We start from the raw sequence: 24,422 nt of genomic DNA, 5'->3' as shown, positions 1-24,422 counted from the left end.
TATATATATATATATGCCAGTTCTAAGATTTATGTAATCGGTAATAATAATAATTTCATTATGATGATTCACTGAATCACCCATTTTCTTCTTTTCTAATTACTCACCCCTCTCTTTAATACACTTCACCTTTTACAGCTGTGATTTATACTTGGGCCCCAATTCAGAAGTTATTTTTCTTCATTTGAGTTTATTCTTCTTACTTTTTAATTTTTTTAAAAAAATAAATTAGGCATGTATATCTAACTCAACTCAGTTAAACGTATAAAATAATAAAAATTTATTTAGATGTATTATAAAAAAATTGGCTCATCTTAATTAGTAAACATAATTACATTTTTTTTTTAATTAATATTTATTAATAAAATATTTATATATTTTTTCTCTCCCCTTTTTTTTTATTAATTAAATACTTTTTTTTTCTTTTTTCTTTATCTATTTTATTTCTCTTACCACTTTTCATCTTCTTTCCTCTATTAGTTTTGTTCTATAATGTTTAATAAAATGTTTGTAGTCTTCTAATTTAGTGAAAAAAGATTTAATAATTTATTTGTGAATTTTATTTTATTGTAATATTATTTTAGAATTTTTTTGTATTTTTTAATATAAATTAAAATAAAATTAATAGTCATTCTATTTAATTTTTTATTCAAAATTTATAACTTTTAATAAAAATGTGAGAAATGATTGGGAGAGGAAATTTGAGAGAAGGAAAACAAAAAAAAATAACAAAATTTATCTCTCTTCTCTCTCCTCACATTTTTTTTTTTCATGATGTAGTGACACATCATTCATTCCTCCATTCCGTCCCTCAAATTCCTTCTCTCAATCACTTCTATAAAAATATATATTACAATAAAAGTTACAATACTTAAATATTAGTTTCTAAAAAGACTAAATAATTTTAAAATAATCTATATATTTTTTATCGAAAAAACAAAATTATAGAAAAAATAAAATTAAAATAATTAAAATATCAAATGCTGATATAAGATATAAGAAAAGAAAGATAAAAAAGATTAATTAATTAAAAATAATATTTGTTATAAATATAAGATTTTAAAAAATAATCATGTTTATTAACTGAAATCAATCCGTCTAATTGAGCTAATTGTACAATAATTTATTTTTTTTTCTTTTATCTTTAACCCGATTATCAATTTTAATCAATTTTTTTAAATTTGAATGCAAAATAGTAAAATGTAAGACCAGCACCCTCAATTATCATTTTTAATCAATATTTTAAATTTGAATGCAAAATAATAAAATGTAAGACCAGCACCCTCACATATTGTGTGATAGAGTATAGGGCAGCCTAATTATAGTACAAAACTAGTATTTATAAAGTCCGAATTTAGTCCATATTAAAATGGGCCAAATTAAATATTTTTTTTCTAATTTAATTATCTGCTTTATTAATTCTAATTTAATTATCTACTTTATTAATTTAATTATAAAAAATAATTTATATGTATTAAAGTGAAGAAACTTTACTACTGTGAAGTTAAAAAAATATTAGTATGAGGCAGTCCAAACCTTAGGCCCGGACCTGTGACTCCAGTGTAGAATCGACCCAAATAGTTTAACAAATTAACAATTAATACATAAATATTATTATTATTTATTAAATATTTGAACACAAAGACTTGGGTAATAATTTATTTTTTAGGAGTTATATCAGACTTATTATGTCCAACCGAAAACAAAAATTAATTTTTAGGAGTTATATCAGACTTATTATGTCCAACCGAAAACAAAAAATTATTAGCTACCAAAACTTATATGCAAATCTTCTAACAATAATAATATTTTATAGTTATCATTAATTCTGCATCGAAAATAGTTTATATATATATATTACAAAAATATGAATATTTTAAACACAACAAATAAATAAATAAATAAAAGTCACAAAACATTAAATATAAAAGAATACAAACAAACAATAATTAATTCTCGATTGAATACACGGACTTTCTAGAACAAAATCTCGTAAAGAAATATCGTAATAATAATATTAGTATAAATTATGGTAATAATAATATTAGTGTGAATGATACATATTTTTACTAAATATCCTCTTTTTATCCACTCTTCCAAAATAGAATTAACTTCATTTTGTTTATGTTTGAAAAGCCTATAAAAATAATTACCCTTCATGTGATTGATAAAAAAAACATTCCATATAAGAAAAAGTTATTATTATAATTAACAACATCATCCATTGGAATTTGGGTTCCTATACAAGATGGATCAGTTGATTAAACTTAAACATATTAAGTAAAAATATTTGCTTATCAAAATCAATCAGCCAAGATACAACAAAAATGGCACAAAGCTGAAGTTCAATTAATTCACACTGGAAGAGACTGAAGTGCCCTCACCACTTCTGCCATGGACGGGCGTTTCTCGGGCAAAACAGAGGTGCAACCAAGAGCTATGTCCAATGCCCCCAACATCTCGTTTTGTGCTGTATTCGATATCTTTCGATCAAGAACTTGCATTGCCCCATTCGATATATTAATCTTTCTTCTCACCCATTTTAGAACATCGACAGTTTCATCACCCGTTTCTACACGATCTGCCTGGCAACCCGTCACAAGTTCCAGCAATACAATCCCGAATCCATAAGTGTCCATTTGTTCTGTTGCCTTTTTACAGTATCCTGTTTCTGCATTTAAAATACTATCAGATTTTGAATTATTTGTGTAATTAAAAAAATACATTAAAGGTATAATCCTGACCTGGTGGTTTGTAACAGGTTTCATTAGCAGCTAAACATGACTGAAAAGTGGTGTCCCCAACTATCCGGTCGAGGGCAAAATCGGTGATCTTTGGTTCGAAATCGACGTCTAGGAGAATATTCCTTGCCTTAACATTTCTATGAAGTATGTGAGGAACATAATCCTTGTGAAGATATGCAAGCCCTTGAGCAATTCCGATAGCGATCCTCAGTCGGGTTTTCCATGGCAATTGGAAGTCTGATTTGGACATCAAATCGCCAAGGCTCCCCTTCTCAACGTATTCGTATATCAAAAAGATTGAATCTTCAGAATGACAAAATCCAAGAATCTTGATAATGTTCTTGTGTCTGATCTTTGCTAATGTCTTGACCTCAGCTTTTAAAGATGAGCTTCTTCCAAAGTTAAGTATCCTTTTTACAGCAACAAGTTCACCACTTGGTAAGGTTACAATGTGAACTCTTCCAAAAGATCCACCTCCTCCACAACTACTTTTTTCGTCCATGGCCATTGCCAAATCCTGTTCAGTGATCCTAAGAGGGTAGAAGAAGACGGAATGCCAATTACCCGTTTGAAATTTGTCTTTAGAGTATCTAGTCGCAAAGAAGCCTCCTGCAAGAGCAAGAATTGCTAATGCTAAGGCTATAAAAATGAGGACGGATGACAGTTTAGATAACCCGAACAGTTTATGATGTTGGTCATCATCGGAACATGAATTGGGCAATCCAGGCCCGCATAAATTGAGATTTCCTTGTAAGAATGAAGCTGGGAGGCCAGAGATGAGGGATGAAGGGACTCTGCCTGAGAGGCGATTGTAGGAGACGTTGAAAAGGGCAAGTTTCAGATTTTGAAGCTCAAGTGGGATGGGGCCAGTGAGGGTGTTTTCAGAAAGATCAAGGTAAGTTAAAACAGGTAAATCTGCAAGAGATCTTGGTATTTCGCCTTCAAGATTGTTATCAGCCAAAGAAAGTGAAACTAGTCTTCTGCATTTCTTCAGCTCGGGGATGTGGCCGAAAAGTGAGTTGTGGGAGAGGTTTATGATGCTCATGACGGGCGAATCACAGAAATTAGGTGGGATTTCTCCATGAAAGCTGTTTAAAGAGGCAGAGAATCTATAAAGGCTCCTCACCATTCCAAAACCATTGGGGATTTTTCCGGTAAAGCTATTGTTATCTATCTGAACTTGCTCGAGCTGAGTAGCCATGGATATTGAATCTGGTACTTCGCCGGTAAACCGATTGTTTTCTGCTCGGATGAGCGTAATCTTAGGGAACGACCATAACCCATTTGGGAAATCCCCGGAGAAGAAGTTGTTTTGGATCTCAAACCTCTGAAGGTTCAGGCAATCGCTAATGGAACCGTTGGATATTGAACCATTTAAGGAATTTTCGAAAAGAATGAGGTTTATGAGGCCTTTAGCCTTACAGATTCCACTTGGGAATGACCCAGAAAGCCTATTCTGTGAAATATCAAAAGAAACCAAATTTGTAAGAGATGGGCCAAGAGTTTGAGGAATCCCACCAGTTAAGTTGTTCTGAGAGAGGTCTAAGAGCTTTAAACCAGACAAACCCACAAAAGATTCAGGAATTGAGCCATAAAAACCAGAGCTTTGTAGAAATAGGTTTTCAAGAGTTGCAAGGTGTCCAATATCAGTAGGAATCTCACTGGCCAATAAAGGATTTTGGGACAAATCTAGCCATTTAAGCATAGTAAGATTGGCAAAAATACTAGGAAGACTACCTGAAATCAAGTTTCCGCCCAAGTTAAGAACTTGAATGTTCTTCAAAGAGCCGATGGATTCAGGGATATTTCCCTCGATATGGTTTGTACCCAAATCAAGAACCTTGAGGTTGCCAAACTGAGAAATCTGATCTGGGATTGTTCCCCAGATGAGATTGTTGCTGAGATTGAGAGTCTCTAAAGAAGTGCATTGAGAGAGGTGGAGAGGAATAGGCTGGTTGAAGAGATTGTTGGAAAGATCGAGATGGGTGAGAGAAGGAAGTTGGCATATGGAAGATGAGATTTCACCGGAAAGATTGAAGTTTTGAAGTTTGAGATCATATACAGAAGCAGGGGATGAATTTGTGCAGGTAACCCCAGTCCAGTTGCAGTAATGGGTAGCATTAATCTTGGACCAACTAGAGAGAGGATCAGGATTCAGTTTAATGGACGCCTTGAAGCTGAGAAGAATATCTGCTTCAGATGAAGAAGAGGAAGTAACAATGGAGACTGGGAGAAAGAAGAAGATGATGATGAAGAAGAAGAAGAGAACATTGCATTTGCAAGAGGTAGCCATTACATGAGAGAAGAGAAGAGACTCAAATAGCTTCCATGGGATGTTTGCTTGTTATATCTATGGCGTTTGGAGTGTGTGTGAGAGAGTGAGAGTGTACTACTTACTAGTCATTAAGAAGCACAGCTTTCTTTGTCTAATGCATTTTAACAATTTATTTTATTTAAAACTTTAACAAAAATTACTACAATTGAAAGTCAAATGAGAAAAAAAAGAAGATAATATCCGATTTCGGATCTGGATTTTAACCAAAAATAAATAATTTTATTACAAATTTTATATTTTTTTAAATATCTCATCTTTCTCATTGAAACTAACTTATTTACACTCAAAATTCAGGGGATTCCAAACAGCATAGTCAATAATTGATTTTGTTCGGTTTCTCTGTATTTGTTAATAAAACTAAACTAAAACTAATTAATTATAAACCCTTATAATCTTTTGATAAAATATTTAGTTGTAAGTAAAAAACACAAACAAAACTCTAATAAGAATCTGTCAAATTTTGGATTTGAATCCTCACTTCTAATCTAGAACTAAAAGGAGGTGGATACCTTAGGTCCTCAACCTCTCTGAGGTCTTGGGTTTGAGCCCGTCAGATAGTAAATTTCGCTCGTCTAGTTAAATTGGTTAAGTATATTTGCGAATTATATATTTAATCCGCGGAAATTAGTTAAATTTTGAATAAAAAATAATATATATATATATATATATATATATAAATAAAATGAAATTTTAGACTTGAATTTCAAAATCAAGAAGATAAATAGACACTAGATTTCAAAAGTATAAATAGACAACCCATGAAGACTATGTTCTTAGGACTCTATCAAGTGACTACTTAGACATTCCTCGTTAGATTTTCAAAGAGTTGAGTCATCGATTTCTTTTTTTTTTTAATATGATTCTCTCTCGATAGCTTTCATAATAACGGGATTCTTAATTTCTTAATGATTTCCTAATGAAAATAAAATCTCCTAAATTTAATATAAGGAATTTAATTTAGTTGATTAAATATTATAATAGTTTTTATGAGGTCTTAAGTTTGTGTAAGATAAATTTTTAGACCATAAAAGAGAGGACTATAAACAGTTGCATAGTTTGTAGTCCTACCCTAGTGTTGCTCTAGGCATAGTCTCCTACATTTTAAATTATTAAAATTATTTTCTTACAAAAATACATATCATTGTTTCAAAATAACTGAAGATTAGGGATGGCAATGGGGCGGTTCGGGGCGGGGAATGTATTTACCGTCCCCGCACCGTTTTAATTTCGGGGAATTTTTTAATACCATCCCCGCCCCGTTCGGTTTTTTTCGGTTTCGGGGAATCCCGCGGGGCACCGTTAATAATTATTTTTATTTAAAATAAAATAAAAATTATACAATAAAATTATATAAACAAGTTTTTTAATATAATATATATTATAATATATTAAAATTTATATTATTATAAAGAAATAACATTACTACTCTTATAAAATATAGTGAATAAATAAATATATTGATAATTTAATATATTTAATTATGTTTATGGTATTCGGGGCAGATTCGGGGTAAATTCGGGGTGAAATCGGGGCGGGTCGGGGCGGGGGACACAAATACCGTCCCCGCCCCATTCCCATTCGGTTTCGGGGAAAAACCATCCCAAACGGGGCAATTCGGTTCGGTTTTCGCGGGTCGGTTTCAAATTGCCATCCCTACTGAAGATCAATTAAGCCAATTATAAAATTTGGGATTTGATTGATAATGGCAAGACAAAGTTGAATTATTTGGGATAATATCTACATTGACCTTAATTTCCCTTCATCACTAGTCACTACTACCAACCTTTTTTCAATGGGGAAAGCATGCACGCCTTCTCTACAATTATCTTCATTACATCTGGTAGGTATCAATTATAATTTATTAAAAAATAGTTTATTTTGATAAATAAAATTTTAAGTAATTTAGAAAGAAAAAAAAAGTGCATTGTCTCCTTTCTATTCTTTTTTAAATTTAATTCACTATTTATTTATTTTTCCAAAATTTCTCATTTATTTTCTTCAAGCCTACTATAAATAATTTTCAAGCTCACCCAAATTCTAATTATTAAATTCGTCTTTCTAATCAAAGTTACTGCATAGATATGTTATAAAAAAAAAGTTACAATAGAACATAAATGATACAATATTAAAATTAAATTACTTGAAACCCTATGTAAAAAGGTAAAAAAACAAATAAAGAAAACACAGCATAACAATGAAAATGCAGGCTGGAAAGATAAAAGGGTTTGCCCCCGTGACTTGAATGGAATATATGACAAAAAGGATCAGGCTAAAATCCATATATTTTCTGGCTCTTTCTGCACTTAAAAAAAGTCATCATCCTTATTTTAATTAAATATAAAAATACATTAAAATAATTTATTTAAAAACTATTTTCATACAACCAAATTATTAAAATCCATCTATTATGTATCATGTATCATGTTACTTGTTTGAAATCATTACACACCATATTTACCCCCCTTGTCCCCACCCAATAGTTTTCTTTACACTTCATTGATGATGACTGCAATCTTTTAATTGCATGAACTAATTCCAATTTAAAATATTTTATCTATGTTTAACTTGTCACATGTAATGTTTTATGTATCAATTTTATTGTTTAATAATAATATATATATATATATTTAATGTATAAAAACAAACTAAATTAAATTAAGGTTTGACCTTTGCATAGTGCCGAAAAAGACCCCCTTTTACCGCTGACATGCCCTGGTATATCACATAGATAAGATGACTATGCCAGAGTATTTTACATATTAAAATATCTATAATATATATATATATATGGGTTGTAATAAACATGGATCATCTATTGAATATAAACAACTTTTAACTATTGAACATTTTCTTGCATCCTTTAATTGATAAATGATGATTTTACACTACAAATTAACATGAGAGGTTTATAATTAGTTACTGTAAAAACACAAGCATAGGATTCCCATTTGTCAGATTCACCTGCCAATCAAATTTCAAATCAGTTATTGGGAGAGATCTTAAAAAAGAAAAAAGAGTCAACTTCTAAAATTGCTTTACTATATACTTATTTTGGTTAATTGTTTCAACTTATAAAAAAAACATTAATCATTCTATTTTATTAATCTTATTTGTAGTCTTTATTATTGCCTTCACAGTTGGGCTGCCTAAGAAAAATAAAATTTAAACATGTATCCCATATGAGTTTAGTATAATGACCAGGATCCACATAAGAATTTGAGTCATAATTTAAATTTAAATTTTGTGGTCTTAAAATAGTAAAAAAAAATAATTTTAATAATATAAAATAGATATAAATAGTTAATATATTATTATGGAAATAAAAAATTAAAAAAATAATAAAAAATATATATATATTTAATATTAAATAAAAATAATATAAAAATAAAATAATATAATACTATTAAATATAAAAAAAAAAAGAAAACCTGCAACTACATAGGTTATAGGTTAGTTGCCTTACATCAAAGCCTCGACTCCCTAATGACTTAAATATATATAAATAATAATTTTACTTTCTTTTTTTTTTAATAAAAAGAAATGGGCTTCCCTTTCGGTCTTGATTTCAACTGGTCAAACTAACTCTACTTTTAATTGTTTTTATTATTGATATCTAAAATTTAATTTTTTATATTTTATATCATTTTAAAATAATATTATTATAATATTTTTTATTTATTATTAAGTTAGGCCTTTTGGTATTTAAAAAAAATAATAAAAAATAATAATTAATAATAATTTTAAGAAAAGTATAAATATTTTTAAATAAAAAACTTAAAAAGTATTAATATAGAATAATAAAATAATAATAATTTAAAATAAAAAATATTTTAAATTTTAATTAATAAATTAAGTGATGTCACGCAAAAGAGAATGAAATTATTATTTTTATTTAAATTATTAAAATAATTCTAACCGAACCTTATTATGTTATAATTATTAAAATATTTTAAATTAGTTATCTATTAAAATAATATTTATAAATTTATGGTGACGATAACATTTACTATATTATAATATATATTATATTATATTATATAAAAATAATTACTTAAAAATATAATGTATTTAATAATAAGATATAATATTAATAAAATTATTAAATTATAATAATTTAGTTTGAATAGTAAATTAAATTATTTTGAGAAAGATTGAACAAAACAATTTAATTTATGAAATTAAACTCCAAACAACTCTTAAAACCACTCTTCTAATAGTGCATCTGAAATATCGAGATGTTTATTTTATTTATAAACAGTCATTTATCATTAAAACTTATAATCAAATCAAACGGGACATTTCTCACTCAATATTATATTACTGTTTTGTGTTGACATCATAACAAAAATAATAATAAAAATAATAATAATATAATATTTCTTATAAAGGTACAAAATTTTGGGCTATTAAATAAGTTGGGGGTTGGCATGTCCTTTTCACCCAATATCAATGTTGTCAAAATCAAGAGCCATGAAAATGCATATCAAGGATTGCCCTGCTCCCAAAGCATCAAACCCCAATAAATAAAATAAAATTATTATAAAGACTACTTGGTTTATTTATTTTATATTAATTAATGAATTAGAATTAAAACTTGAATATAAGAAAATTTTCATTCAAATTATTATAAACTGTAATGAAATTAAAAATATATTAACATGACTTCATTAGAATAATTATAGTGGATGTTGGTGGTCTCGGTTTGTAATATTCCCCATGTAAAAAAATAGGAGTTTTAAGTCCCAATGGCCAAATGAAAAGATGGCTTCAATTTGAAGCCAATCTACTCATTGTTATCAAGAAAGCTTAGACACAGAAATAATAATCATGCCACTTGTGAATAAATTGTCACTTATCATCATCTTTGATTTCAAAGCTAAAGCAAAAGAAAATTATTGAAGACTTAAAAGTCAAAAACTTCATGATAAAAAAAAGAAAATACCCTTATCTGGGTTGAGACTAAAAGAGCAAGTGATTAGGATCTTGGATCTTTTGCACTATTCCAACATTTTTCTTTTATTGAACAAACCCGAGCAAAAATGACAAAGCAAATACATAAGACCGCAATCTAAGCCAAGACAAGGGTGAGTGACTTGAAATGCGTCGCTTCGCCACCAAGTATAGTGGTCAGAGTAGAAGATTCACAGCTAATACTTCATAACAAATAGGATTTGAACCTCATAGTTTCTTACAATATTTGAAACTCAAACACAATCTAAGTTCATAGAATGGGCAGCATCAGTTTTGATTAACTACATATCAAAGTGTATAAATTAAGGAGTAAAGTAAGTTCATTCATACAAACAGATCACTTGACAACAAAATGAATAGAGTCTAAACAAAGGAGCAAGTCCATGAAGCATCCATCATGCCTTTCTGAGATTGGAAGTTGTCAAATCCTCATAACATTTAAGGGTTAAGTAAGAACAATTAACAGATTTATGCGCATGAGGGGTTGTTCCAAAAATAGAAGATAACATGGAATACAACAGAAATGGCAAAGCACACTAAAATCGACAATCTAACCCCTTCAAATTATAAGCCTCGAATGGTTATTTTCAATTGACGTTGTTTCATATAGATTATTGAAAATTATGTTATTTGAGTAAAGAAAAAACACAGGTAAAAGACAAGTTTATTTATTGATGAGTAAGATTGTTAATCCCAAATAATCTGCATCAAACAATGCCTAAGATCTACATGTTCATCTGTTCTTCACCTAAAGGAAACGAAATATCATCAAAATAAATAAAAGCTTTATAGAGCATAATCAAGAGCAATTAGCTAAGAAATCTTTAGAAATGTGGACAAATAACACAAAAGCATTTGCATACATTGCCAAACTGCGCAGGACGATATTATTGACATACACTACAAGAGAATTACTGAACCACCCGATGGCAAGATTATGAAATATGAAATATTAAAAGTTGTCATCAAGGCAGTACAGATAGAGAGACCAACATTGGAGCCAGAAACATAATAATCATTTTCCAAACCCAACCGTTCATGAGAGTTCACAGGCCAGCAAAGATGTCCTCCTGGTTCTATTTCAACAAACCATTAATATTTTACTAACCGGAGGGAGGAGACCTAGCAAAGATATGAGGCCAACTTATGGCGAACACACACACCAAGACAAATGAAAAACTATTATATTTCAATGCATGAACCAAACCTGCTTCAAACAACCCCACCCCCCCTTTTTATATCTTATCAAGCTTCGCAGCCTTCACAACAGGGTTAGCCTTGGCTATAGCATCCCGACCAGCAGTCTGGTAATCATAGTGGCAATCGTGCTTGTCAGAGTGGCGATGATCAGAGCAAAACAGGTTTCCGCACTTGCAACTGAAACCTGTTAGCCCAACACGCTTTCGGCAAGAGCTGCATCGACTGGGACCCTCTTTTGCTTTCACTTCTAAACTAATGCTAGGGGAGGCTACAATCTTCATGTCCACCACCAGTTCAGCTTGCACGTCTACAGGGCCGCCGGTGATAACAGGTTCTTTTCCATTGCTACATGATCCTCCTCCTCCATTAACAATGTTATCAATAGAAGAAGCTGCTTGTTTGGCCTGCTCCTGTTTCAAAATCATGTCTTTGTGACATTTTGAACACATGTTCATAGTGGCTGCACTTCCAAAGAAACCGCAGTTGTTAAGGCAAAGGATTGGTCCTTCTGCAGCTCTGCATCCTATCTCTTTAGAAGACTCCATTAGTTCAACAACCCTGTCAATAAAATTAAATTAAATCTTACTTCAAATTTTAAACCTTTCATTATTAACATCTTAAATTGAAGTCAAAAGTGTCACCGATCACAATACAAAGGGATCTTCAGAAGAAACATCTTAAATTGAAGATGCAAACTTTGGATAGAAAAAACACCAGGGAAGTACAGTTCTTTAACGGGAAGACTAAATCTCAGTTATATGAAAAACATGGAAAAGTCAAATATACATATAACTCTGAGAATGCAAACAGTCGGATGGAATCTACAAATAGAGGCGTTCGATTCATATACATCGATAAAATTACCGATGGGTTTTTGAAGAAGTATTATTAACGGAGGATTCAGAAATGAGAAACCCTAATCTGAAGGGAGAAGAAATTGAAGGAAATCCTTCCTAACCTGATCCAAGACAATAGCTTTCGCTAATCTTCGACGTGCAAAACCGAACCAGAGGATCCCTGAATCAGAAGAATGTTAGAAAACGAAAGGAAACCCGGAAGGGAAGCAAAACTAGAATTGAAGAAGAAGAAAAACGAAAAAAGATTACGCTAATCTGAGGCTCACCGAGCGATGATCGGTGATGTGGTTCGCGACGTAAAGTAGAGAGAAATATTAACAACGTTTTTAGAGAGAGAGAAGGAGGAGGAGAGGATTAGAATCGCCATTGATCCATTTTAAGACTGCTTTTTCTCAGGCAAACAGACGCTTTCACATGAGCCGGTGAGGCCAAATTACCTGCCGTCACCAAACCAAATTACAATAATCTATATTCTAGAACATTCTATGGGCTGGCCCAATGGAGGAGAGCTTGTCTTATATCTTTACGATCTCAGCCCAAATTTTAATAATCTGAATAAGAGCCCAGTAATTTATGGACATAATTCTCAACTTTTTTTTTAATGTAAATATATTATTATTTATAAAAAATAAAATGGAGGAAAATTTTGAATGTTGGAATATTTGGAAGTGAAGGACGGAATTGAGGTTTGGAGAAATAAGGTTTTTTAGTGGTCCCTTTAAAATGTTTGCAGCATTTCTCAATGGGCGTTTGTTCTTGTTATTGTTCTTAATTGTAAATCTATTTCGATGAGATATTCATGGAATTATTTTCAAAACTGTGTTATATATTAATGTATTTTTAGTCCTAAACTGTTCTTCAATTTGAATGTTGATGGCAGTGTTGCAAATCTAGCAAAAATTGATAACCTTAATCATAGTTGGATTTGTAACTATGTTGATTCACTTTTCAATTAAATATAATTGTTGTTAATATATATATATTCTCATGAGGTCATGCCTCATAAATTGAAAAATAATAAATGGGTTGCTAACATACAAGAAAGTGAAGGGAATGTTTATCTACCAAACCCCAATAAATAAATAAATGTATTGGTTGGAAGAAAAAGTATATATTTATAATAGTTTTGAAGCATCATCGACCTATCTCTAACTTATTAAAAAACAATCCACGGCCATGGGCATAGACAAATTTTACTAGTTCATTTAATAATGATTTTTTTACATGCATGATTAGTTTTGTTCGGGTTACTATATTTTCTGACTTATCATTATGATACTCAAACAAATTTGTGATCGTGTTTGAAGTCATCATAAAAATTTCAAAATCGTTGAATTTTTTATTATTTAAATGTTATTTTGTATTATTTATAAGTTAATATTCATATTTAACTCCTTATTTGAATTAATAAGAATTATTTTTGTATAAAAAAATATTTTAAAAAAAATAGTTTTATGAAAAATAAAATGTTGTTAAAACACAACAACAAAAACATGACAATAAAAATGATAAAAAAATGATAAAAAAAATAAAAAATTGAAAAACTTAAAAAAAATACAAAATCATCAACTATGAAGATTTTTTTAACAAGATCATCTGTCATAGTGTGAATGTACCTGTTAGAATGGAACGCGTGAGAATGACGTAAATAATAAAAAGGACAGATTTAACGTGGTTCATCAAGATAGAAATTGACTACGTCCACCCATAAGAGAGAGATTATTATTGAGAAGATTGTTTATAAAGATGATATGACAAACTAGAGTTATAACACGAGTTTATATAATACTTGGTCCCCTGAAACCTTAATACAGAAACTCTAACAATTAGAGAATTGGGCTAGCCCATTAAAAAAGCTCAACTATTCAAATCTATTCAACAAATCTCTACCTTGACTTGAATTCTCTCAAATGTCCCAGGTGCATTAGTCAATGCATAGATCTCCCAAATACATTCGTCAATGTTAGATGGCCCAGATGCACTCGCCGGTGCCGAATGACCCAAATGCACTCACCAGTGTCGAATGGCCCAAATGCACTCACCGGTGTCGGATGGCCCAGATGCACTCGCCGGTGCCAAATGGCCCAGATGTATTAGTCAATACTATATGACCCAGATGCATTCGTCAATACCAGATGGCCTAGATGCATTAGTCAATGCCCAGATGACCCAGATGTATTAGTCAATGCCAAGATGACCCAGATGCATTAGTCAATGCCTAGATGGCCCAAATGCATTAGTCAATGCTCATATGTTCAATCTTTTCTATCTTTCTCTTCTAAAGTTGCCCATAGGGCAACTAACAGTTTCTGACGTTAAGCAAGTCCAAACAATGTTGGAACTTGCTATGAGGAAATGGCTTGATGAACATATCAACAGGATTGTCAGCAGTTCCTACCTTTTTCACCTTTATCCTCTTCTCAGTCTTTAGGAAATAATATCGCATATCAATATGCTTAGTCCGTTCATGATGAACTTGATCTTTGGCTAAGCATATAACATTCAGACTGTCACAGAAGACAATTGCTTGATCCTGATGTAGGCCCAGATCACTAATTAATTCTTTCAGCCATATTCCCTCTTTAGCAGCTTTTGTTAATGCCATGTACTCTGCTTCTGTTGTAGACGGAGTCATAGTAGGTTGCAGAGTCGCTTTCCAACTAACAACTGAGCCCCAAAAGTAAATACATAACTAGTCATAGATCTCCTACTATTAACGTCTCCAGCATAATCAGAATCTGAATACCCAGTAATCAGACATTGTGTATCACCTCCATATATGAGACCAACATCAAAAGTTCCCCGTAGATACCTGCATATCCTCTTCAAAACTTTCCAATGATCCTTCCCTAGTTGTACCATAAATCTGCTCACAACACTCACTGTTTGGGTCAGATCTGGTCTTGTACAAACCATAGTATACATCAAACTCCCTACTGCACTAGAATAAGGAACTCGAGTCATATACTTTTTCTCTTCATTTGTCTGAGGAGCAAACAATGTAGTAAGATGAATATTAGCAGCATAAGGTGTATCTATAGGTTTAACTGATGACATCCCAAACCTTGACAACACATTCTCAATGTAACCTTTTTGTGATAAGAAAATTTTCTCCTGGCCTCTATCTTTAAGAATCTTCATTCCTAGAATTTTCCGAGCTACTCCTAGATCTTTCATGTCAAAATCAGCATTTAGAAGATCTTTTAGCTTCTGGACATCTGTTTTGCTCTTTGTTGCTACCAACATGTCATCTACATACAAGACTAGGTAGATGAATGAGTCATCCTTCAACTTGTTGTAGTACACACAACAGTCATATGCACTCCTCTTGTAGTTAAGAGACATCATAAAGTTGTCAAACCTCTTATATCTCTGCCTTGGAGACTGTTTAAGTCCGTATAAAGACTTCTTCAACTTGCAAACATATTTTTCATTTCCTGAAACTTGGAAACCTTCTGGATGAGTCATGTATATTTCTTCCTCTAACTCTCCATATATAAATGGTGTTTTCACATCAAGTTGTTCGAGCTCCAAATCCTGATGTGTCACTATTGCTAGTAACACCCTGATAGAAGTATGTTTGACTATTGGTGAGAAAATTTCGTTATAGTCTACTCCCTCCTTCTAATTGAACCCTCTTGTAACAATTCGAGCCTTAAACTTGACTCCTTCAACAACTGTTATACCTTCATTTTTTTTAAAACTCATTTGCAGGTAATAACATTTTTCCCTGTAACTGTGAACCACTACGCAACTTCAAACCCGGATACAACTTCTTTGTAAGTGGATGGTACAGACGTATTCACTTCCTCATAAGCAACTTGTAGTGCATAACCAACCATATCATAACTGTATCTTTGAGGTGGTCTAACTCCATTCCTCCTTAACCGACCTTCAGCTACACTCTCATGAATAACTTCAAATAGTTGAGAATCTAATTGTTCAAACTCTAGCAGCTGATCCTCAACGTGGGGTTCTTTTTCCTTTTGTAAAATAGTTTCTAACTCCACCTGTTTGTTAGCACTACTGCTTTCTACTACAGATTTCTCAATAGAGTTAAGTATAGAGTTCTCATCAAATATGACATTTCTACTCAGAATAACTCTTTTTTTCAGATGAAGACCATATTTTGTATCCTTTTACACCATCTCCATAGCCCACAAATACTCTTTTCTTCGCTCTTGTCTCTAATTTACCATCACTGACATGATAATAAACTGTGCAACCAAATACTTTTAGACCCGAGTAATCAACAAATTTTCCAGACCATATCTCGTAAGATGTTTTGTAGTTAATCCCGGTGTGAGGCCCACGATTTATCAAATAAAATGATGTAGTCATCGCCGCTGCCCAAAAACTTTTATCAAGCTTTGCATTAGAGAGCATGCACCTTACTCTTTCCAATAATGTCTTATTCATTCTTTCAGCTATATCATTCTGCTGTGGCGTATGTCTTACCGTGTGATGTCGAGCAATCCCTGCATCCTTGCAGAACTAATTGAAATCAAATGAACAAAACTCCAGACCATTCTCAGTTTGCAACCTTTTGATTTTCTTTCTAGTTTGATTTTCCACCAACGTTTTCCATCCTTTGAAGTATCTAAATCCTTCTCCTTTATTTCTCATGACAAACAACCAAGTCATCCTTGAGAAATCATCAATCACTGTCAAGAAGTATCTCTGACCTCCAATAGATTCAACGCTAGCTGGACCCCAACAATCTGAATGGATATAATCAAGTGTGTCTTTTGTCGTGTGAATAGCCTTTAGAAACTTGTTGCGATGTAGTTTCTCAAAAACACAATGCTCACAAAAGTCAAGACTCGTGATGTTGTGACCTTCAAAAAGATCCTCCTTTGCTAGAATCTGCATTCCCCTTTCACTCATATGACTAAGCCTCATATGTCAACGTTTAGTCATATCATCCTTGTGAATCTCTGAGGATGCAACAGAAACAGAACCTGAGACGATAGAACCTTGCAAAAAATATAAAGTGCCATTCTTGACACCTTTCAGAATAACATCAGAACACTTGCACACATTCAGAACTCCATTTTCACCGTTGAATCAAAATCCTTTAATATCTAACATACTTAGAGATATCAAGTTCTTAGTGATAAGTGGAACATGTCTAACTTTATTTAGTGTACATAATCTACCATCGTGTGTCCTGATCTTGATTGAACCAATCCCAACTGTCTTACAAACAGAACTATTAGTCATAAAAACACTGCCACCATCTACCTGTTTGTAGGATTCAAACCACTCTTTTCGAGGGCAAATATGATACGAAGCTCCAGAATCAACAACTCATGCATCAGTTTGATGGGTATGACCATCTACCATTAGAATAATGTCATCGTCAGATAATATATTATCTTCTGCAACAGCTGCAGAACCAAAATCAAATTTTTGTGGATTTTTCTTCAAAGGGCATTCATTCTTCCAATGTCCTTTCTCTTTGCAGTAATTGCAGATATTAATCGGCTTAGGACCCCTTGAAGTAAACGACTTGTCGCGTTTCTTCTCTTTCCCTCGCCCATTATTTCCGCTGGTAAACAACCCTGAAGCTTGACTATCTGTAATTGTACCAGACGCCATATGACGTAGATCCCTTGAATGAAGGGCAGACCTGACATCTTCCAGACTATTTGTAATTGTATCAACATAGAAAGACTGGACAAAATTTTCATATGATGGAGGCAAAGATACTAACAAGATTAATGCAGCATCTTCATCATCAACTTTAACATTAATATTTTCTTAATTCTAACATAATAGAATTTAATTGATCTAGGTGTTCTCTAATTTGCATACCTTCCTGCATTCGTAGAGTGAACAAACGTTGATTCAGAAGCAACTTATTGGTGAGTGACTTCGTCAACCCAGTGGTCTTATCCTCCTCTGAGACCTCGATGATAACATCGTCTGTAAGACACACCATTATTGTTGAATGCGTCTTCTCCTTCAGAATGGCCATCTCAGTGGTTATATCTGCTCCTAATGACACTTTCAGTGCCCCCCATAGGCCCTCTTGTTTTAACAAAGTCCGCATCTTGATCTGTCATATGCTAAAATTGTTTATCCCCGTGAACTTGCCGATTTTAATGTTCACTGCTGCCATCTCAGTTGAAGAACAAACAATTGAATAGCCTGAAACTTTGATACCAGTTTATTAGAACGGAACGCGTGATAATGACGTAAACAATAAAAAGAACAGAGATTTAACGTGGTTCACCAAGATAGAACTTGACTACATCCACCCAGAAGAGAGATATTATTATTAAGAAGATTGTTTACAGAAATGATATGACAAACTAGGGTTATAACACGAGTTTATATAACACTCGGTCCTCTGAAACCCTAATACAGAAGAATTGGGTCGGCCATTAAGAAGCCCAACTATTCAAAGCTATTCAACTGTACTAATATGTGAATTAAACACAACTAACTTAAAAAAGTTGAGAACTATAGATAAAATTGTCAATCACCAATCAAATCTTATTAACATATTTCACTTCATTCCCACATCAAACAAAGTGTAGAACTGGAGATTATTGAAGATGTAATGAAACTAGAACATAGTCCACCATTGGTACAGAGGTCCAAACTTCATTAAATCAAAAGAACTGACAACCAGTTCAATAAAGATTCCATACATCATCAAACCAACTATACAAACCCTAGCTGGATAATGTATAAGAAGAGAAAAATAAATATGGGTTTGCCTCTTTCACTGTTCCTGTTTCTGGCATTATTTTATATGTATTATTATTATTATTATTCATAGCTACTATTTTTGTCACATTTGGATATATAGGTGAGATATGAACAAATTAGCATTGCAGACGGCACAAATAGGAATAGAAGTGTAGATAGATAGGTAGGTAAGCTAGCTAGGCCCCTAATTTGTATTGAGAAAAAGATAGCAGCAGCAGCAGTTGTTGAATAGATGTATCAAGAACCTGGGACCACTTTCTTCCTGAGGTAGGCTAGGTTGTGTAGCCACCGACCGATTGGCTGGCTGGCTGGCTGGCCAAGTATTTTAGGGTTTTCTATTTTTATTTGGGCTTATTGTGAAATTATAATTAATTAATTTTTTTAAATTCTTTGTGCAATGAGTGATGATCGATGTTGTTCTTCCTGTCAATCATTAATGGCGTCTCTCTGTAAAGACTGATTTTTTTAAGTGTATGGTTGGTTTCATTGCTCCAGAAAATAAGTTAGAAAGCAGGATAAATAAATAAATAACAATGACTACAAAAACCCTATTAAGGAAGCTACTTGGCATTTTAGTGCTCTTAAGCATCTAAATTAGGTTAGATAGCAACTTTTTGGTTGGACGGATTGACTTCACACCTTATTATTACCCTGTTTTTTATATGGAAAATATTTGCTTTAAGAGAAGAAAATTAAACTTTTTAAGTAAATTTCATCGTCATTTTCTTTTAACCCCTGATAATTTCGAAAAGACGGGTTTAACGGAGTAATGAAACTCTACAGAGAACAAATCCGACCTCAAGAAAAAGTGATAAAACTCATTCCAAATTTGAACTCTCTAATGGGTCATGATTGTTATGAAAAATGAAAACATTCAAGTTTTAAAATATGATTGTTATAAAATACAAAAGGGGCATCTCAATCAATTAGTAACAAGGGCAACCCCACTAATCACTTTTTGATGAACACTAATTAAAAGGGTCATATATTGATTCCCACTGAACTTGATTGATTTTTGTGTTAATTGAAATATAGAATATCCTAATTAAGATAAGAAAAGCAAAGCAGATAAGAGAAGAGAAAAGAAGCAAGTATGAATCTGAAAATGTAAGCAAAGTAGTTCTCTTTGGCTTCATTACAGTATGCCCCACCCATTTCTAAATGGTAAATCATCATTTTGTATGCTAAATTCTTTCCTTCCTTCTTTCTTTGAACTGTTCTTGAGCTTGTGCTTGACTTGTTTATTTGAGTTGATTCTTGGGTAGCTGGCCTTATCATCTAAAACCCACTTTTGGTATTAATACTTAAATCAAGTTGCTTTCTTTTGTGTACCTTTGCACGACCCACACACAAGAAATTTGTTGTTGGTGCCATAATTGTTTGGACTGTAGCTTTACTCAGAGTCGTTTTTACCCCCCTTCTCTTACCTACCATCCAAACCCACATAAGAACAATTAATTGCCAGAATCATTTATCCCGACTTTCATTCGCCAAATTGCGGGCATCGCAGGGCAAGACAGTTCTTCGTCGTCTTTGGTATTCTCCTCGTCTCTTTCATTCATTCTTTCCTACTTTTTGACGATTACGCTCTTTTAATTGCTGACCCAACTCATCTTTTGATTCTTCGAAGGACCAAACCAACAATCTCACTCTCGGAGATACTATTACTATGATGGAGACAGACAACGCTGATAAATGTTCTAAGATGGACGATTATGAGCTTATTGAGCAAATTGGAAGAGGTTCTTTTGGCGCCGCCTTCCTTGTTCTCCACAAAGATGAGAAAAAGAAGTATTTTTTTCTCCTTCTTCTTATTCTTTCATTTTGCTGTCTAGGTCGTCATAGTCGCGATTTAGTCGTTCTGATTGTAAACAGGTACGTGTTAAAGAAGATCCGTTTGGCTAAGCAGACAGACAAGTTCAAGAAGACAGCACTTCAGGAGGTCGGTCGGTTCTTGATTTCATTCATTTATTAAGCTTCCTTATTTAGGGTTTTCATGGTATAAAAAACATTCCTTTTTTTAGATGGAGTTGATAGCAAAGCTAAGTCATCCATACATTGTGCAATATAAAGATTCTTGGGTAGACAAGGTAAAATTAAAACTCAAATTTGCATCAAATACATGGTAGATTGGTTTCTAAACTTAAAACTGTTCTTGTTTTGCTGCTGCTGCTGCTGCTGCTGCAGGGATCATCCTGTGTATGCATAGTGACTAGCTACTGTGAAGGAGGAGACATGTAGAATTTATACCCAGTTTCTTATGTCCTCTTAAATTGTGTGGGCATTGAAGTTAACTGACTGTTTTCTTTTTCATCAACCAGGGCTGCGATTTTGAAGAAGGCTAAAGGGTCGTATTTCCCAGAGGAGGTAATCAAAAGAATAATATTTCACATGTGTTTGATGATGTAGGTTCTTTTGTGCCTATCGTTTTTCCTGTTTTGGCTATAGAAATTGTGCAAATGGCTTACTCAGCTCTTGTTAGCTGTGGAATATCTACATACGAACCGCGTTCTTCACAGGGATCTTAAGGTATGATAAATCATCATCATGTTTTTTCTTGTTCTCGCAGTCACAGTTTCTTAAATTTTATGCTTGTTATGTTGTCAGTGTTCCAACATATTCGTCACAAAAGACAATGATATTCGCCTTGGTAAGATTAAAAAGTCAAATACGAATATTTATTCATCCATTTGCTGTTTCTTATCAATTTCTTAACACGGGTGAATGTGAGCTTTGTAGGTGATTTTGGGCTAGCTAAATTTCTCAACTCAGATGGCCTTGCTTCCTCGGTATATATATATATTTATTTTAAGCTTAAAACTCGCTTTGGTGTATAAGAAGTCTGCAAATTTTAAACCATCTCTTGTTTTAGGTGGTTGGCACTCCCAACTATATGTGCCCTGAGCTTCTGGCAGATATTCCCTACGGTTACAAATCAGATATATGGTCACTCGGTAAGAAAATGAAACTAAAACTAAACATAGCTGATTGAATATTCATCGCGTTGGTCTAAAACTCAAACGAGATATTTCTGTTTCTGAGATGTCTAGGTTGTTGCATGTTTGAGATGGCTGCTCACCAACCTGCATTTAGAGCTCCTGTAAGTCACAAAAAATATATCTTTGAGATCCCATTGTGATTTTAACATGTATGATGTATCCTTTTAATTAGTTTTTATTTTTAACTACAGGATATGGCTGGACTTATCAACAAAATCAATAGATCCATCTTTTCTCCATTACCAATCATGTATTCGGCCACATTGAAACAGATTATTAAAAGCATGTTGAGGAAGAACCCAGAGCATAGACCAATTGTGAGACTCTTTTCCTTTACATATATAAGAAAAGGCGAGAAAAATTAAACCTGACTTGAACTTACATCTTTCAGGCTGCAGAGTTGTTGAGGAATCCCCATTTACAACCTTACTTACTTAAGTGTCAGACTGCATCCTTTGTCTTTCTTCCAGTAAAATCCAACAGCCCAAAATCTAAAACTACAGTTCAAATTCAGTCACCAGGAAGATTCAGTAACAAAGAAAGAGTTGGTGTAGATTTGTTGAAGAAAAATGGTCGTAGGAAGTCAGTTTCTCTTCCCATAAAAGAAGACAATCTTGACGACGCTAGGAAATCGTGCTCTGAAGGAAGTCTTATCCATAGCAACGATTCACACAATCTCTCGAATGGAGAAAAGTTGGAGAATTCGGATCTTTCTTCACGATTCGAAAGTGTGGATGCTCAAAATGCCAGAAGCAGCATATCCAGTAGTTTATTCGAGGAAAGTCAAGATTCTCAACCAGAACCTTATTCGGATGAGCAATGTAATGGACATAATAATAAAATGGAGAAAGATTCTGTTGTATCACCATTGAACATTGCCGAAACCAGCGATTCAACTCAGCCGAAGGCGTATCCATCCATTGATGAAGAAATAGAAAATTCTGACGATACCCATTTGGATTCAGAGAAACACATGATAGCTGCTGATTCATACAAAGAGGTAGAGGAAATGGGTATAAAGGTGGTAGAAGGAGAGAAAGGAGATGTTGATGACGAGTCGAGTGGAATTTCATTGCTTAGAGCCATGGCTAATGCAGCAGCAAATGGAGAGAGTGGTGATGGAAGGTTCAAATGGGAGAATATGAGTCAGCAAAGGGCAGATGCTCTAGAATCTCTACTTGAGTTATGTGCGAAACTGATGAAACAAGATAAGCATGAAGAGCTGGCTGGTATTCTGAAGCCATTCGGGCAAGAGACTGTCTCATCCAGGGAAACTGCAATCTGGCTGACTAAAAGCCTCATGGCACATAAATTTGCTGGGGGAAACCAATGATTGACTGTAGGTACCATTTAATTATTGTGGGTACCATTTTTCTCAGGATTGTTTATCAAGAGTGTGTCTGTGTGACTTTGTGAAATGGGTTTGTATAGTTTGCTTCTTCTTTTTTCATTAACAACTTTGTGCAAAAAGAAATGAGGGAGAAATGCATGTTCTCAATAGTGCATATGGAATTATTTATGAATCCCTCAATTTGTGGCCCATCTATCTCTCATACCAACAAACTGTTAGTATTGAAAATGATATGTAGAATTGACTCTTTTTTAAAGAGTAGAGTATTGATTGTGAGCAAGTCTTGAATAATACTGATTATATGTTTCTGTTAGTGTTTTTTTTAAGTTTTGTTCAAGCTTTTATTTGAATTGTTGTTAAATTCACTCATCTAGCCTAACAGCAACAAGATGGGTATATTCTCAGCCTCTCTAAGGTCCTGGGTACTGCAATGGTTAAATGTGTTTGCGGGTTATTTAATTCGTTGTCTATTTTTTTTTTTTTGAATCGTAGTTAAATTTTCTTTAGTTTTTGTTGGGTTGGAGTTCAAGTGATAAAGATTTTATCAGGTTCATTTTTTTATGATTATGGAGTTACATGTCATTATGAGAATAAACTTGAGTTATAAAAAATAAATATTAGGCTAATTTGTTAACAAATTTTTATACGAATCTCATGTTATTGTAATAAGATTTGTTATATATATATTTTTTTAAATGCTAAGTTCCGTTTCTCTTTCGAAGGGTAATTAGTACTGCGAGTTAAACATATAATTTATCGCGAGTTAAATACATAATCAGCCTTTGCAAACACACTTAGAATCCCAAAAAGATGGAATAATAAGATTTATTATTATTGACTATGGAATGTGAAAGTAAATAGAACAAAATGGTAGGTTTGATAGAAAATCAAATATAAGATAATGATTATTGGTTTGACATGAAGATTTCATAACGTGTGTGCTTGAAAAAAAAGGAATGATAGTAATTAATTATAAATTTCAAGTGATTATGCTCTTAATCACCACCACCACCTAATTTAAAATGATGATTTTATTAAGATGGGGGGACTTGTCTCATTGCTATATATAATTATAATCATTCTTTTCCACCTAGCACAAATCAGACTGCACGATGACAGCTAAAAACCACCAATTAGATAGGATAGGATAGTTTTATTCAGTTCATTAGGTTCAACTTATTTGTTAATTAATTGATGCTTTAACCTTAATTCTCAACCTATTTAGTATTTTTTTTTTTTCAAAAT

At 32.7% G+C, this 24,422-nt stretch overlaps 3 protein-coding genes across 4 annotated transcripts; 1 reads left to right on the top strand and 2 right to left on the bottom strand.

Annotated features, from left to right (window-relative positions):
* Window positions 1-2,187: 2,187 nt before the first annotated feature.
* On the bottom strand, window positions 2,188-5,145 carry LOC124929340 (probably inactive leucine-rich repeat receptor-like protein kinase At5g06940). Its single transcript, XM_047469675.1, has 2 exons — window positions 2,745-5,145; window positions 2,188-2,671 (listed from the first exon to the last, which is right to left on the bottom strand). Exons 1-2 carry the CDS (start codon window positions 5,035-5,037, stop codon window positions 2,355-2,357), a joined length of 2,610 nt encoding a protein of 869 aa, XP_047325631.1. The 5' UTR covers window positions 5,038-5,145; the 3' UTR covers window positions 2,188-2,354.
* Window positions 5,146-10,895: 5,750 nt separating this feature from the next.
* LOC124931351 (zinc finger A20 and AN1 domain-containing stress-associated protein 8-like) lies at window positions 10,896-12,510 on the bottom strand. Of its 2 annotated transcripts, none has more exons than XM_047471796.1 (3): window positions 12,357-12,510; window positions 12,209-12,267; window positions 10,896-11,808 (listed from the first exon to the last, which is right to left on the bottom strand). In XM_047471796.1, the coding sequence occupies exon 3, from the start codon at window positions 11,793-11,795 to the stop codon at window positions 11,286-11,288; it is 510 nt and encodes a 169-aa protein (XP_047327752.1). In that variant the 5' UTR covers window positions 11,796-11,808; window positions 12,209-12,267; window positions 12,357-12,510; the 3' UTR covers window positions 10,896-11,285. The 2 variants fall into 2 exon arrangements, with proteins under 2 accessions (XP_047327752.1, XP_047327753.1); XM_047471797.1 differs by having other exon boundaries at window positions 12,374-12,496.
* Window positions 12,511-20,106: 7,596 nt separating this feature from the next.
* LOC124929233 (serine/threonine-protein kinase Nek6-like) lies at window positions 20,107-23,490 on the top strand. Its single transcript, XM_047469533.1, has 13 exons — window positions 20,107-20,363; window positions 20,458-20,618; window positions 20,703-20,769; window positions 20,852-20,917; window positions 21,015-21,064; window positions 21,149-21,194; window positions 21,276-21,356; window positions 21,435-21,477; window positions 21,567-21,616; window positions 21,700-21,781; window positions 21,878-21,927; window positions 22,018-22,143; window positions 22,218-23,490. Exons 2-13 carry the CDS (start codon window positions 20,497-20,499, stop codon window positions 23,157-23,159), a joined length of 1,725 nt encoding a protein of 574 aa, XP_047325489.1. The 5' UTR covers window positions 20,107-20,363; window positions 20,458-20,496; the 3' UTR covers window positions 23,160-23,490.
* Window positions 23,491-24,422: the final 932 nt, after the last annotated feature.

This window comes from Impatiens glandulifera, chromosome 3, assembly GCF_907164915.1.
Source record: "Impatiens glandulifera chromosome 3, dImpGla2.1, whole genome shotgun sequence".
Lineage (NCBI taxonomy): Eukaryota > Viridiplantae > Streptophyta > Magnoliopsida > Ericales > Balsaminaceae > Impatiens > Impatiens glandulifera.
Note: the sequence above shows the minus strand (reverse complement) of the source record. Positions and strands in the feature narration are given on the sequence as shown.

Excerpts from the sequence above, each read along its gene's own strand:
- LOC124931351 (XM_047471796.1), bottom strand. The coding sequence starts at position 11,795 with ATGGAGTCTTCTAAAGAGATAGGATGCAGAGCTGCAGAAGGACCAATC.
- LOC124929233 (XM_047469533.1), top strand. The coding sequence starts at position 20,497 with ATGATGGAGACAGACAACGCTGATAAATGTTCTAAGATGGACGATTAT. Across the intron at positions 20,619-20,702 it reads CACAAAGATGAGAAAAAGAA|GTACGTGTTAAAGAAGATCC; the intron begins GTATTTTTTTCT and ends GATTGTAAACAG. Across the intron at positions 22,144-22,217 it reads ACCCAGAGCATAGACCAATT|GCTGCAGAGTTGTTGAGGAA; the intron begins GTGAGACTCTTT and ends TACATCTTTCAG.
- LOC124929340 (XM_047469675.1), bottom strand. The coding sequence starts at position 5,037 with ATGGCTACCTCTTGCAAATGCAATGTTCTCTTCTTCTTCTTCATCATC. Across the intron at positions 2,672-2,744 it reads AACCTGTTACAAACCACCAG|AAACAGGATACTGTAAAAAG; the intron begins GTCAGGATTATA and ends TTTTAAATGCAG.